This window comes from Coenobita brevimanus, chromosome 111, assembly GCF_032717465.1.
Source record: "Coenobita brevimanus isolate Jiangsu-jjx chromosome 111, ASM3271746v2, whole genome shotgun sequence".
NCBI classification, from domain to species: Eukaryota; Metazoa; Arthropoda; class Malacostraca; order Decapoda; family Coenobitidae; genus Coenobita; species Coenobita brevimanus.
The window spans coordinates 32,334,001-32,350,014 of NC_137064.1; the positions used below are offsets into that span (position 1 = coordinate 32,334,001).

The window sequence follows — 16,014 nt, forward strand, 5'->3', positions numbered from 1 at the left end:
TAGACAAAAATTTATGGGTCTGGCAGTTTTAGAGTACGAAATAGAATGAAAATTTGTGCTAACAAGAAAAAATTACTTTAATCCGTGTGTTCTCGTGAGTTAGCGTTCAGTTTCACATTTTTCGTTTGATATCGCGTTTCCAAACGCATTTTTGATAAACTAAACATATGGCTAAACTGCTCAATCAGTTCGAAATGTGTTGGGAAGAGTGATACCAAATGAAGAGTAATGTGTTGGGAAGAGCGATACCGAACGAAGAATGTGAAACGGAACGCTAACTCAGGAGAACACATGGATGAAAGAGTACCTTTTTTCTGGTTTGCAAACATTTTCGCTCCATTTTGTTCCCTAAAACAGCCAGACCCGTAAATTTTAGTCTAACTATACAGCCTAACGTCTCTCCTGAAGGCCACATGATATGAGAAGGCGAAACTTTGACAACAACTTTGGAGTTGGGGGGCGGGAGTAAAATACCATGGAGCTACATATCAACAAAAGGGTACTCAGTGGAGGTGGTGTTGACCCAGTCCAACTTCTGTTTTTGTTAATGCCATTTTTAATACCACTGATGTTTTTAATTACAACAGTTATATCTCTTTCAGTGTTTTACCTGATGGTGCGTATAGGTGGAGGTAAATACGTGGGGTAAGATGGTAAAAAGGGGTAAAAGTGAGAGTTTGCTTTCTCTGACGCTCCACATAACGCCCTATAAGCTTCTCAGTCAGTTTCAGGACAACATATAAACCTTCACAGCTGCCAGGATTGCATCACTTCGTATGCACGATCTTTATCTTCTCCCTGTCCTTCCAAATCGTTATGATGGTGCTTTCTTTTATGCTATGATTTTCTTTTTTTCTTTTGCCATTTTGGTATTTGTACGCTTAAAGCAGTGGAAGAACCTTACCAATTCAGTTGATATTCCTCCAGTTTGTTTTCTGTATTTTTGTGACTATTTTCAGGGTGGTAAATTACCTTTTCCTGCTGAAAAATTTCCCACTTTTTATCATCACGTTCCTTAAGCCATAACATGATTGTCTTGATGTACTCAAAGGTGATTTTCGTCTCCCAACTTCCCAACTGGATGCTACGTTAGGTTAAATTATAAGGTATAGTTAAGCTAGGTTAGGTCAGGTTTAAACACTTAGGTTAGGACAGGCCCTAATTTCGCCATAACCCTGATGTATCAAACAAGTTGACAGCGGAATACAACTTAAAACGACGGGGGAAACAGATTTAGTATGAAACGTTTATTTACCTCCCAGAAGTAATCCGACAAACATAAGACTATCAGGAAGAAGAACGAAGAATGTGAAACTGAATGCTCACTTACACGAACAGAAGTATTTTGTGTGTGTGTGTGTGTGTGTGTGTGTGTGTGTGTGTGTGTGTGTGTGATTAGCAAACATTTTCGTTCAGTTTCGTCTCCTATAACTCGAAACCCATATGACTGTGAGGTAGAGTCTGTGAGAAGCGAGAAAGGACTTGATAGCTGTATGCTCAGTCGGTCCTAAATGTGTTGGGAAGCACGAAACCGAACGAAAAATGTGGAACTGAACACTAACAAGAACACATAGACGAAAGTATTTTTTTCTAATTAGCAAACATTTTCGTTCCATTTCGTCCCCTAAAACTGCGAAACCCATTATGAGTGTGGGGTGGAACTAGGTGAAGCATGAGAAAGGATTGATAACAGTATGCTCAGTTAGTTGGAAGTGTTGGGAAGCATTAAATCGAACGAAGAATGTGGAACTGAACGCTACGATAACACATGGACGAAAGAGTAACTTTTCCTCTAATTAGCAAACATTTTTGTTCCATTTTGTTCCTTAAAACTGCAAAATCCATGATAATTGTGGGTAAGAACTAGATGAGGCATGAGAAAGGACTGATAACCATATGCCCAGTTGGTCCAAAATTTGTTGGGAAGCATGAAATCAAATGAAGAATGTGGAATTGAACTGTAACTTACGATTACCCAAGGATTTTTTTTTTTTTTTTTTTTTTCTGATTAGCATACATTGTCGTTCCATTTTGTCCCCTGAAATTGCCGAAACCCATAAATTTCGTCAAACCGTTTGGCCTTGAGTTTGCCCAGAAAACATATATCCATTCTGTATGCGTATTCATAAAAACCACCAGGAACCCTCAGCCAGGAACAGCTCTTGCCCATTCGTTTCAAAACCAACCATAGGTTTTTCACTAAAATATGCCCACTGTGCTTCCCAGGCAAAATTTCAGCAACCTAACCTACCCTAACCTATCCCATCTCACTAGGGCTGTTTGGCTGAGGTGGCTGGCTGTGGTACTGAGATAAATACCCATACAGAATGGAAATATGCGCCCAGGAAATGTACCCAGAGGTTAGAGGGTGACGTCATAGCGCGCGGCTTTCAAATTTCGTCCCCAGGCCAGCTGACTTCCCGTGTGAGCTCGAGTTTTTCCGCGTGTTGACATGACTTGTCTCATTATGCTGACCGCGTTAGAACAAAAACGTGTTACTCAACCACATGTTACTTAAGGATTGAGTGTATATGTAGCTGATGACTTGCCCACACGCCTGTGGGCAAGTCATCGGCTGTTTGTGATATTTTAAGCTGCTTTCAGGTCCAAGATATGGTTTATTAGGTACAGTATGTGCACACTTGCTCACAGGGGGTATTTCCGGCTGTAGAGGCATTTATGGGAGGATACACCACACATTCGTGGAAATTCCACATTTGCCGGGATCTGTTCCCCCTAACCCCCATGAATATGGAGGGCCAGGTGTATACTGTGCCAGTTATCATGTTACAGCTGGAAATCATTTATGCCTCAGTAAGATGTCATATTTTTCAGTAGTTCTGCATTTTCAGGTGTTTGTGGAGCGATTTCGTCTTCGCCGCAACTGGATGGGTGCTCACTGCCATGTCCGCACTTTTGAGGGACACACAGAAGGGGTGTCATGTGTGCAGTTTGATGATCACCGCATAGTCTCGGGTTCTCATGACAATACTATCAAGGTTGGTTTTATTGTGGTACTGTTTGTTACAGTCAGTCCCCACAATTCACAGGTTCACATACACTTGACCCTCGATTTCCCAGACTGAAAAGGGGGAAAACCACTCCAGAACCCCAAAAGTCCGGGAATTGCAAAAGTCTGGCCCCACATACCATTCGACGGACTTTTACAATTCTTTGTCCGAATTCTCCAATATTGTCCAGCAATTATTTTGATATTCTAGAGCTCACTGCCATGTCCACACTTTTGAGGTGGTGGCTGAATCGGTAGAGAGGCGGCTTGCAGTCCTGATGGACCCAGGTTCGAATCCCGGCTGGGGCAGGGAACAGTTTAAGGATTTGAATTTCATAACAGCAGACTTTCCTGATCTACCAGATGACCCGCCGACATGTCGTAAAAATACCCCCACTAATACCAATACACCAGTCCTGTATGAGACAGCCCTAGCATGTATTCAATATGGATGGTGGATGTTAGCGCTGAAGTGGTGACATGTGGAGGTGTAGGAGGACTACTGGGCCTTGGGATAGGCTACTGCCCCCGAGATATAGGCCCTGAAGCCTTTGCCCGGAGTCGGAGGAAAAAAAAAAAAAAAAAAAAAAAAACGAATGTAGGCTACCTATTCCAACATAACTAACATATACTGTACAGTACATAATATGTCTGACACAATAACAATAATAATAACATTGACACAGTAGCAGTATTTTGCTAGCTACGACCCTAAGAATGATTGGTTAGACAGTTGTTGACGAGAATGTGGAGGATATGATAGAAAATGAGATAGCTGAAAAAATGAACAAGGAATGGAACACCACAAAGTGAGCCAACCACTCATCAGCTGACCAACGAATGTGAACTCGATCTTGGACCGAATCAATGATGTTAATTGGAAAATATTTTAATCTATATCACCATATAGGTTTGCACACCTAATTATCTGAAATCCAGTAAAAAATATGTGCTTAATTTAATTATTATTAGAAAATCAGATTTTAGGGCGAAAATTTCTTAAATTTAGCGGAAGTGTTATGCCTCGAGCCTAACAACTCGCCTTGATGAACTTTTGTATCAATTTACAATGCAGATACATTTTTTTGTACTCAAAATAAATATTTATGCAAAATAGTTGTCTTTAAAAGCGTGCTTATGATCTGAAGGGGAAATATCTGCTAACATTGGCGCATTTTAGCTCTGAAACCTAATTTTTAAATTTAGTTACATTAAGTACAATTGTTTTAGCGGATTTCAGATAATTAGGTGTGTATGAGCCTCTGTGGTGAAAACAATTAAAATATTTTCCAATAAGTGCCGATTCGGTATTTAGTCGACTGAGTCGGGTGAACTAAGTGAGTCAGAATGGATACCATTGACTTTGTCCGTAAGAAAGTACAGTATATTTTCTAAGTTACGTATGAGTTTTATTGTGTCCAAGCCTTGCTTAACTTATGCTGTGTTATGCAATAAATTATTTATACTGTAGTGTCATTTGGGAAAGGTAATAAAGCAAATGGGATATTGCCACAAGTTAGGAAGTGGTGAGGTGAAACAGGATGATGGCCGTGATGCTTTTCATGTATGAAAATATCTTCTTGTATGTGTTGTATGTGTTACAAATGGCCTTGATCGAGTTTAAACCTTACCAAAATTATACTGTACTGTGTTGTGCAGCAGACTGCTAGTTTTATATGAAAGAATAATGGCCAGACCTTTGTGAGAATCCTGGACTTGTATGGACATTTGTCCAGCATTTGATAATATTGTCCGGCCTCAGCCCGTGTCCGTGAAATCCGAAATCCGGGAATTCGGGGTACAGGAAATGGAGGGTCGAGTGTATTAGCAGATTTTTCTGGGAAATTATTTCATGATATTTCCATCATTTCCCACAGCATCAGCTGTTCCTGATGGTTCATAAGTGATTTTTTTTGCATGTTTTCTGTGAGAAATACTGTCTTATTCAGTTAAACTGTTCAGTTACCCTGTATAGGTATGTGCTGTTCAGCACACGACAAACCCTCATCATCACCACCGCATGGTGAGTACAGTACACTGTACCCAGAAGGGCACATTGTGTATTGTCCTGTACTGTCTTTTTAGGAAGTATTAATGTGCCATAATATGCATTTAAGGTGTTATAGTGGGTTCATAGGTATTTGGAGTAGCTAGCCAAAACATTGAAATCACTGGTAGGTTTGGGCTGTTCCAAAAATTTAACATTTGCGGGGTTTTCTGGTACTTAAGGGTCACAAAAGCATTGGTGCACAATTTGCGTGAAACGTTTGGGGCTACAGAATGAAAGTCACTGAAATACTAGTGTCCGACCTACCACCAACTGATGTCAGGAGGTGTCATGTATTGCCAACCAGCAGTATCCTCTTGCAAACATATAGCAGATGTTATGTTTATATAAACAGACTTTGTTCATACACAATGAGACGTTGGTAATGTCAGCAGTTGTTTGAATGTTTTCGGCAGGCATCGGACCCCCTGTGCACTGATACTTTTGTGATCCATAGTACATAACCCCCGCAAATAGCGGGATCTGACTGTACATTTGAAGCAGGTACCCCACTAGTCTTTCACCATTTCAGATCTGTGCTTTCTTAAACATATATAATTTTGTCTTATTTTTTCTCTCAGTAACTCTCACTACATTTGTGTGGATTAATTTTCAAATATCTCAGATCACAGACATTCATAATACAGTACTGTAAACCAGTCTGCAGAAATCCATTTTGTTAGTAGCAATTAACATTGCATCAGAAGTTGTCTAATTTCATTAGATTTAGAATATCCTCATTGCTGATTATCAACTTAACCCCATTGTTCATAAATCTTGTTTTTGACCTTTTTCATAACCCTATCTAGATGTTTATTGAGGATTGATGGGGACATCACACATATGTATGTCTCATTCCATCACTGTCATTGAACCTCATAATCAGTCATCTGTCTACCCTTAGGCAAGCTTTGCTACCCTCATAAAACCTCTCTGTAGCATTCATTGATTTTTCTTCCACACTTTACATGTGTAGCATCATCCATAATGCCTACCAGTTCAAAGTATATGTTGGCTAAAAAATGACATAATGAACAAGGAAAGATTATGGAGTGTATTGTGTATGATGTGGAATTGGAATTACAGTACTGAAAGTTTTATTCACAGGATTCGGTGTCTTAAGTTTCCCACTTTTATACTACTGGTATCTGTTTCCTTGTTTTCTGGGTGCTGCCTCATCACATACTGTACTTAGGTGGGAAAAAAGTGTTCATGATAATCAATGCTTCAATATAAAAAAAAATGTGCATAATTGTGCGATATTTATTTTTGCACAATCAGGTATGGAACATGAGGACCAACTCTCCCTGGTCAGTACAAACACTAGTGGGCCACTCAGGCATGGTGCGCTGCCTTCATTTGGCTGGAAACAGGCTTGTCAGTGGTTCTGCTGATGCCACAATTAAGGTATGTGCCCAGTGTCACTTGTCATTAATTCCTTGAATCAGATGAAGTAGCTACAGTATTTGGCTAGTTTGTTAATGCTACCTGTAGAATTTTTTATTCATCTTAGGGAAGACATTTTATAATGAAGGGGTCAGAGAGAGCTGTATCAAACCCCAGGACTGCAAAATGTATCACCTAAAAGAAAGAAAGAAAGAAAAGAATATGTAAAGCAAGATTAGGAAAAAAAAAAAAATACAAAGTCGGCTATAAATGGTTTTGCTTGTAAGATGCAGCCTGGAACCTGAAGGCTTGAGTTATATGTGGCCCATTTCACTGGGCATGGTGTTTCATATTTCTGCCACTTTTTTCTTTCTGTCTGTTGCTTTTGGAGCCTGCCTCTTCCCATCTCCTAGGAGACAGTTATGGATGGAATCATGATGATGATGATAACCATCATCATCATCATCCAGACCTTTCCAACCCTAGGGCAGGGTGAGGAGTAGCAACGTCCAGACAGCCAAAGTTTGCCCGGTTCTTTGGGCCATGCTTCCATTCACTCGTCATTCAAGCCCTCAAAATCCTGGCTCCATCTGATAGGCCCCCCCCAAATTTCACCATGTTCTGTAGCTTCACATATACCTGTCTGATGGAGCCAGTCCGAATGCTGTCACAATAAAAAGGGGTGCCAAATCCTTGGTCATGCACTTCTCTGTTCAAAGTTCATCCAGCCAGCTCGATCTCTTGTCAGTCCTTTAGCCTCACCAACTTCCATACCTCACTTCCTAACACACTCATCCACCATATTCCACCGCCTTCTCCTTGGCCTACCTCGTCTCCTCCCCCCTTCAAATTTGCTCAGATATACCTTTTTCATCACACTATTGTTATCCATTCTATCCACATGACCATACCATCTCAGTACACTGTCTTTGATTGTGGTGTCCACAGACATCCTCACTCTGCATCTTTCACAAATCACATCATTCTGTATCCTATCCACTCTCTGTACACCACATACATTCCTCAGCAGTCCCATCTCCACTGCTCTTACTCTTGACTTTTCATTTTCGTACCACGCCATAGTCTCACATCCGTATGTTTAAGTTGGCACTAATACTCCTTCATGTAAGCCTCTTGGCAACTATCACTACATTTGTGTGGATTAATTTTCAAATATCTCTGATCACAGACATCCATAATACAGTACTCTAAACCAGTCTGCAGAAATCCACTTTGTTATTAGCAAATAGCACTCAAGCCTCTGTTTCTTAGCAAGGTCTTCATAGCACCAGCTACTTTCCTTCTGTGTGCCACTTTACTTTCCACTTCTTTTGCACATTTTCCTCTCTTTTCTGTCACTGTGCTGAGGTATATGAACTCTCACCAATTCCACTGTCTTTCCATTTACTGTAACATCACACTGTGAGTCACCGTCTCTCAGTAACCATCATTTTACTCTTTTCTACCTTTACTCTCAAGGCACGACGCTCACATACATCTGCAAAACTCTGCACCAGTCTCCCAAGCTCTTGTCCAGTATTTGCAAGTAGCACTGCATCATCAGCATGCAACAAATTTGAGATATTCCATCCATCACCATTACCAGCACCATCGTACACTCCATTACTCATGCTTTTATTTCTCTCATCATCCCATCCGTATATATATTGAACAGCCATAGGGACATCACACAACCTTGTTGCACTTAGATGCCCATTTACCATTACATATGCCTTACTGCCATCATAAAAATTCTTTTATGACACCTAGCAGCTTACCATTTACACTGCACATGTGCAGAGCCTTGTACAATCCTTCTCTGTCTACTTTGTTGTATGCCAATTCCAGATCCATAAATGCCATAAACACCTTATAGTCCTTCTCACACACCTTTGCACTACCTGTCTCATTGCAAATATTTGATCCATACATCCTCTCCCACTCCTAAAGCCACCCTGTTTATCACTCACTAGGACTTCTGATATCTCTCTTACTTTCTTTATAATAATTCTTCCATATACCTTCCGTACAATACTCAGTAGACTTATGCCATGATAATTCTTGCACTCACTTCGTTTGCCTTTATTTTTGTACGGGGGTACAGTCACTACCTTTTTCCACTCAAATGGCACAGAGTCACTCATCCATGCCTTTTTACGTATCTCCAACAAGCACTTCATTCCACTTCGTCCACTACACTTAATACATCTCTGCATACACCTCATCAACCCCAGCTGCTTTCCCATTTATCAGCCACTTCACAGTGTTCTTCACCTCTGCAAGTGTCACTTGATGATATAATGATAATTAATGATGATATTTTTTAATGTTTTTTAATATGTTTGTGTGTGTTGGTTCGTGGAGCCATGTATCCAGTAAAGGTGTAACTTATTGCAGATTGGTATGGCCAAGGGAAAGCCAATGATAAAATGGTTTCTTGAGTACTCACTTCTCTCTGTTGTGACAGAAATGAGTTCAGGAGTTTTTCTCTCCTTAAGAAGTTTATATGAAGGTTGGCAGGGTAAGTATGAAATATTTTTATAATTTCAGGTTTGGGATGTAGAAGAAACCAGTCAGTGGTCTTCCATCAATTGCAAAGTTACAATGATTGGTCATTCCTCTACAGTCCGTTGTCTTCAGGTGGGTTGCTAGCACTGTACATCCCCTTTTGCCATTAAGTCCTCAATAAATTTCTGAGGAATTGTGAACTAAAATAACATTGCTACCTATAAAGCAGATTTTCCAGTTTCACCCAACATACAGTACCAATTGTATGGAAAAAATTGTGATATTATCGAATGCATCACGAGAATACAGTATAACTAGAACTCACTGTGCTATGCTGGAATGGTATATAGTTTTGCATTATGCATCTCCCCAGTGTTACTCGATATACAATTTGGAAAAGCGAATTTAATTTGTATACCATTTCTTAAACACAGATAACTTGCTTTGCATCGTTAAAAAAAAAAAAAAAAAAAAATGAGGACTGATGCATGGATAGTTTATTAAAGTTATTCTTCACTTGATCAGGCTGATGAAGAACGTGTAGTGTCAGGCAGCTATGACCACTTGGTTAAGGTCTGGGCTTTGGCCTCCGGTGAATGTCTTCGCACTATGGCTGGCCACCAGGATCATGTCCTCACCATCGCCTTTGATCAAGATAAAATTATCTCCGGTGCAGCTGATAATACCATCAAAGTGAGAAACATATAACTTTAATGTTAGATATGGTTAGTAATTGGTATGGTGGATACTTATTTATCAGTGTCACTTAATTGCTTTAAGGTGTTTCATCATCAGTATCACTTTTTTCACCCAAGTTTTGATGATAGTAGTATAGCAATAGTAGTAGAGCTAATTCTTGTATAGCCACTCCTTTCAGAATTAAGGCATTTAACTGTAGGTACATAGATAGACAGAAAGCCCATGAGAGAGGAGGTTCCATTGCATTCTTTTGTTCTGTCAACCTTTCAGGTGTGGCAGCTAGATTCAGGTCAGTGTCAGAAGACTTTGGTGGGCCATGAGGACTCGGTGACGACACTGACCTATGACAACACCACCATCATCTCTGGCTCCCTCGACTGCACCATCCGCCTATGGTGTATTTCCTCTGGCCAGTGTGTTGGTGTCCTTGACTGGATGTCCAGTGAGGGACATACAGGTAACTTAATGATTCTTCAAGAAACTTTCATCTATTATGTTGAAGATTTCATTTAAAATTCTGTTATTGGTTATAGCATTAATGTAAGCTTTTTATTTAGAATACAATAATCCCTCAATTATCTGACATAATAAAGCTAAAGGCATGTGTGGATAGTGGATCCGTCTGGATAATAGACTTCTCCCCTTGGGCCCCACTTTGTACATACCCTAACTCTGAAAGCCAGTGTCAAAGGCCACTACAGTACATCATACAACACTCATTCTTGGTATTTTACACAGTTTATCTGGTCAAGCAGAACTATAAACCACAGCCATGCAATTACCATGGTCAAGCAGACCCATCAACTACAGACAAGCAATCACCACTGCAGGGCCACACCCTGCAATATGAAAAAAACGACTTGCTGGGCGAAAATGCTTACTCGGCCATAATTTCCACCCGGACGCAAGCATTTTGTCCGGATGATATGGAAAAATGTATGAATAATGGTTTTAAACATCCAGATCACAGCGTCTGGATAATGGATCGTTCGGATAATGGACGTCCTGATAATAGAGGGATTACTGAAATTAAATTCTGATCTACAGTACTTACAGCTGTTATTGCTATCTCACTTTTGCTTTGACACAGCTGTGCATTACTTCCACACTACAGTGTATACACTCAATCCTCATAAATCGCGGCAATTTGGGTCTGGACCACTGCCGCGATTTAAAAATTCCGCGGTTTATAAATAATAACTTTTATGTGAAAAATGAATTTGGGTCTGGACTTTGGCCAACCATCCCCCACAGCACCCTACCTACACCTGTCTAGGCACCATCAAACACAAACATACAAATTTAGGAATATTCAGTGCCTGTATTTAATAGAAATAAGCAGTGTTAAGGGATCTCTCCTTAATCCTATGATGATATTGCTTAAGTGAATGGAGTCGGGTGGTGTTGGGAAGAACTTAGACCCTCTCAGCATGAGTTGGGGATGCTCCCTCTTGCTGTTTTCCCTTCTCCAGCTCCTCTGCCTCCCTCAGGAAGCCCTCAAAGTCTGCCTCAGAGATGACAGATGTTACGTCATCCACGTCCTCAGTGTGTGAAGGACAGGCTGTGGTTCAGGTTCAGCTTCTGCCCTTACCCGGCCAGAATAGTGGGTGATGAGTTCCTGATGTTTCTCATTAACTCTGCGGCATTAGTATGCACACTTGCCACCAGGGACGGGTGGTGATTGGTTGTTGGGTCGCGATTTTCAAATTGAATGCCGCGGTTTACAATTCTCCTTGGAAAAAGCTCACTTCGGTGCCTAGATCTGCGATTTTCTTGATTTAACAGCGATTTAAGGGTGCCGGCAGTCTGACAGCCACTTAACCGTGATTTACAAATCCATGATTTATAAACACGCAATTTACGAGGAATGAGTGTACAGTAGTTATTACTGGGTGAACTTTGTAATTGTATAATCACTGGGCTTAGGAATTGCGCTAGTACAGTACATGCACTGCTTACATGGAATCCATAAGGCTAGCAATATAGTACCATACAGTAATTTTGCTTAGAGTATAAAACTATAAAGAGATTGCCGTAGGCTACATGCAACAAATCATTACAAGCTGGTAGAAAAGTTGGAGTCATGAATATACCCATATCAAGAGCTTTTGTAGAAGTAGCAGTGTAGTACAATCAATATATTTTGTAATTCAGGTCATAAGAGCTCTAAAAAGTAAGAAATTTTCATTATGTAAGTCTGTTAAAAGAATTTATTTGTAAAGAAGATGTATGGATACTAAACAGTTTTTGGTGAAATCCTCTTATAAATTGAATCTGCTGCTATACAATGTGTGTTATGTTGATGCCGTTGATTTTTCAAACAGTAAATATGATTAGTTCCGCATTTACCAACTTCCCCCCCCCCCTTCTCTCTCTCTCTCTCTCTCTCTCTTTTACAACCATTGCCAGTTGTCCATTTAAGTCAGCATAGGAGAGATGTACTGAAGGGCTAAGAAACTGTCTACATTAATTGGTCTAGTATTATGACATCTTTATTATTTCGTTTTGGCCATCACCAGTTAATTTTTTTCAGCTAAGCAGACACATCCAGGACTTAAGGAGTTGAAGGTGGCTTTGTATTGTTTCATTACGGATTTACATGTAAAAATTAGTGCCTGAGAACTATTCATATAAGATGATGTATGGACTGACTTTATGTAAATAATATTAAAAATTCACACAGGTGTAATACGGTGTTTAGCGGCTGATTCGAGACGTATAGTGAGTGCCTCTGATGATAAAACAATAAAGGTAAAGTATTCCATATCTCATTTAATATGCTTTTAATTGGCTGTTAAGAGGAACTTAATACCTGTACGTGCCCTGCATGTAGAATAGGCTCACACAACATAACACAATGGAGCATTGCACAGCACATGCCACACTAGGATGCAAACACAAGACACATTATCAGCAGTGTAGGTAACCTGTGGGACAACCTTGTAGGTGCAGTTGCTTACCTGTGGGCAGTGGGTTTGCTCAGTCAGACTGCCTAGGGTTGAACAACAACAACAGCAACTCTCTGAGAAGAATACAGTATTAAGTCCTATAACATTCAACATCTGTGATGCCAACTCATTTACCTTTAGTCACTTTGAGAGTTGCTTTTAGAAGGTAGGTTGCTCATCAGTGCATACAGAGATTTGGAAAACTTGTAGAGTGCACATAGAGAGTACAGTATTTGGTTAGTAATGCTAAATCTGTATGTGGTATTGCAAGGATAGCTAGTATGGAAGGTGCAATTTGATGGAGTATGGATGTTGGAAGAGCAGTGAATGGAAGGAGAGAGAAGTGGCCAGATTGAATGCTAGAAATTGATTCAGATGAAAGAAAGAGGAATATATTGAGAATAGGAAACACATGAGGATACAGGTAAAGAGAAAAAGAAAGAAGTAAATGATTACCTAGAAAGAAAAATGAATGTAAACTACTTTGAGACAGGATGTGGCAGTCCCACTACCCAGTGCAGCAAGTCATCATTGTATGTTGCCTTTTTTATTATTATTATAAGTTCACAGTAAATTATATAAGGATTACCCTTTAAACTTCCATTTTTACTTTGAAAGTTGAGTTACCAATTTCCCACTAGTTTCCAGCACAGTACCTGTTGCATAAAGAAAGTTGTGATATTGTGTAACTCATTCTTGGCATAAATTCAGGTCTTCATTTGTTCTAATTTTGCCAGTAGCTTCTGTCTTTCATTCATTCTTTCCACTTGCTTCTGCCTATGGGTGAGTCTACACTGAGTGACAAGCCAAATGGTTTCCTGTACACCAGGAAACTATTTACTACGCTGGGTGGTAACCATATAACCAAATTTTGCCGCCTGGTGGTTTAGTGGGTAATTATTGTGCTCCAGTCGGATTGAGCCTGTGAAGGTTTATATCCAAGGGGTGGTTGGGGTTTATTGCTCACGTAATGCCACTCAGGGATGAGTGAGGTTAGTCACACTCATCTTAAATGTCAGGACCAACTGCCTAGCCCCGGGCTCCTACGCTCCTCATTGGGCAACGTAGGATTGGATGATGGATGGATGGATGGTTTTACACCTCAATTGGGACAAGAGAGAGGGAGTTGCAACATTGGGATTCCTTTCCTCTGTTACAGGCAGTCCCCACTGTATGTCAAGACTGAGTTACAGAATGTCACAAGCATTTCCTTACAGTTAGTGCTATACCTTTCTGTACACTGACTTTATACAGAGAAGTGAAACTTTTACAGGCACTTTTTTTTTAATTTGCTGTGCATATCAAAGCAAAAATGAATATTTAGAAAAAAAAGTTTATGACAAAAGACTTAATGTACTCATCATCCTAAAGAGATGTAAGCACCTGCTCAAGAGCAGCTCATTCTATGTGAACATACAAAATGTGTTTAAGATAATAATGATGTTTCTTATTGGGGTATTATAAAATATTAATTGATGTAATTGCTGGCAGGTTTGGGAACGAGAATCTCGGCGAAGGCTAGTGACACTGAGGAACCACACGGATGGCGTCACTTGCCTTGCTTTCAACGACTATGTTATTGTTAGTGGATCTTACGACAAGACTGTCAAGCTCTGGGATTTCAGCGTTTGCTAACGTTTGGCTTAGGTCATATAAATGCCTTGTTTAGTTTTTCTGCGGAATTCTGCAGAATTTTATTAGCAGCACTGGTGATTAGATGATATTCATTTTCATGCATTGGAAGCCATTTATTATTTGTTCTTTGTTGCATGAATGTTGCCCATAATTTATGGTTGTAAGTGTTCATTTTACAGTCACACTGTTTTGTTGAAATGAAAGTGCTACCTCATTAACTCGGACCAGATTGGATAAAGAAATCAGAATAATGAGTTACTTGGAAGACCTGAGGGTCAGTTTAAAAGTTAAACATATCCTCCAGCTTTCTATTTTGGATATAGATGGCCACTTTTATGAAATATTTTTTTGAGTATGGATTTCTAGAATACAAAACAAGTTCACTATATTTTTTAAGCGCAATTTTGTTAATACTTTTAGTTTCAGTCAACATATCTCAGTGGTAGGGGAAACTGCTAGTAAGAAGACAGAGCTGAACTTTTGAATGTGAAGATAAGGTATATAAAAATTTTGCATTTAAGACTTGTTTTTGTAATTCAGAAATCTATAGGTGCAATATTCAGCAATTTCCCCACACCCTCAAGGAAAAAATGGGGAGGTGGGGGGGGATTGGTATCTTTCCTCCATTAGATGGTTCTGAAGTGACCATAGGAAGTGGGCTTGAATCATGACACCTACATCTTGCTCTGCCTAATGCTTGTGCATGGTGGAGGTGGTAAGGTTTGGTCTTCTTGTTAAATATATATATATATATATATATATATATATATATATATATATATATATCTGATACTGTACCTTCATAAAAGGCCATTGTGATTTAAGATAGGAACTTTGAAGGTATGAGGACTTCAAGGTTGTATTGTAAAGAAATGCACCATTCATTGTACACTGCAGCAGAGGAATAAGAAATTGTGTTGACAGTCCAGTTTAATGAGGTCTCACTGTATGCTTTAGTTGTGCAGTGATGCAATTTGATAATGACATAAGTTAAGCAAAGTGCGGCATTATAGACCATTATATGATATTAAATTATGCAATATATCTGTTCCCTATAAAGGGGCTATAGGTTACAGTATAACTGTGCTGCCAGCCTCCTTCAACCTGGTGATGTATGAGATTGTATTTTTCTAAGCCTACCCCATTAACCTGTTCTTTCTGGTGACATTTTTCATTTTATTTTTGGTATGGCAGGATGAATTGTTTTCAACATAGAACTGACCTTTTGTTATGAGGGGGTTACTGAAGGCTATAACTAACTCCTTTACAGTACATTGGAAAGTTTTTCCTAAGCTGAATCAAATAATTTGATGGTAGCACTAATAGATTATAAAACATACCTGGCTAAAGATGTTTGGTTACATGAATTAACCTTGTGTTAGCTCACATCTGATGAAAAAATACATTTATGTTTCCATAACGTAATTTGCAAAATTTGGCCGCTAGTATGAATCCATCTGGCAGTGAATTGGAGCATTTGCTTGATATGTTGAATGCTGTGTTAGGCTTTTATACAATTATGGGTTTGTGGAAGAAGTTTTCCTAGTATGTCACCAGGCCATGGTACTCTGACAGCACTGTTATCCACTTCACTGTGATGACATAATTTTCATTATATTCTTGTTCTCTTCACACAGTACTATTTGGCTTAGGAGAGTCTTTGAACTGGAGGGGTTAGATATAGCCTTCATTTACCCTTGCAATACAAGGAGTCTCTCTGAAGCTGAAATAAATCATCTGGAAAGAGGAGGAATCATAATGAAGAAATACATCAGGATTGA

The 16,014-nt window shown here is 39.5% G+C and overlaps 1 protein-coding gene across 1 annotated transcript in view; it reads left to right on the forward strand.

Moving 5' to 3' along the window:
- The window catches only part of LOC145417804 (uncharacterized), a 25,444-nt gene extending 11,134 nt beyond the window's left edge, over positions 1 to 14,310 (forward strand). The window contains exons 7-13 of the mRNA XM_080286420.1: positions 2,853 to 2,999; positions 6,339 to 6,464; positions 8,994 to 9,083; positions 9,477 to 9,644; positions 9,921 to 10,107; positions 12,334 to 12,401; positions 14,090 to 14,310. Coding sequence (XP_080142546.1) covers positions 2,853 to 2,999; positions 6,339 to 6,464; positions 8,994 to 9,083; positions 9,477 to 9,644; positions 9,921 to 10,107; positions 12,334 to 12,401; positions 14,090 to 14,233 — 930 coding nt within the window. The 3' untranslated portion in view covers positions 14,234 to 14,310. The remainder of the gene's footprint in view (positions 1 to 2,852; positions 3,000 to 6,338; positions 6,465 to 8,993; positions 9,084 to 9,476; positions 9,645 to 9,920; positions 10,108 to 12,333; positions 12,402 to 14,089) is intronic.
- The last annotated feature ends 1,704 nt before the right edge of the window (positions 14,311 to 16,014 follow it).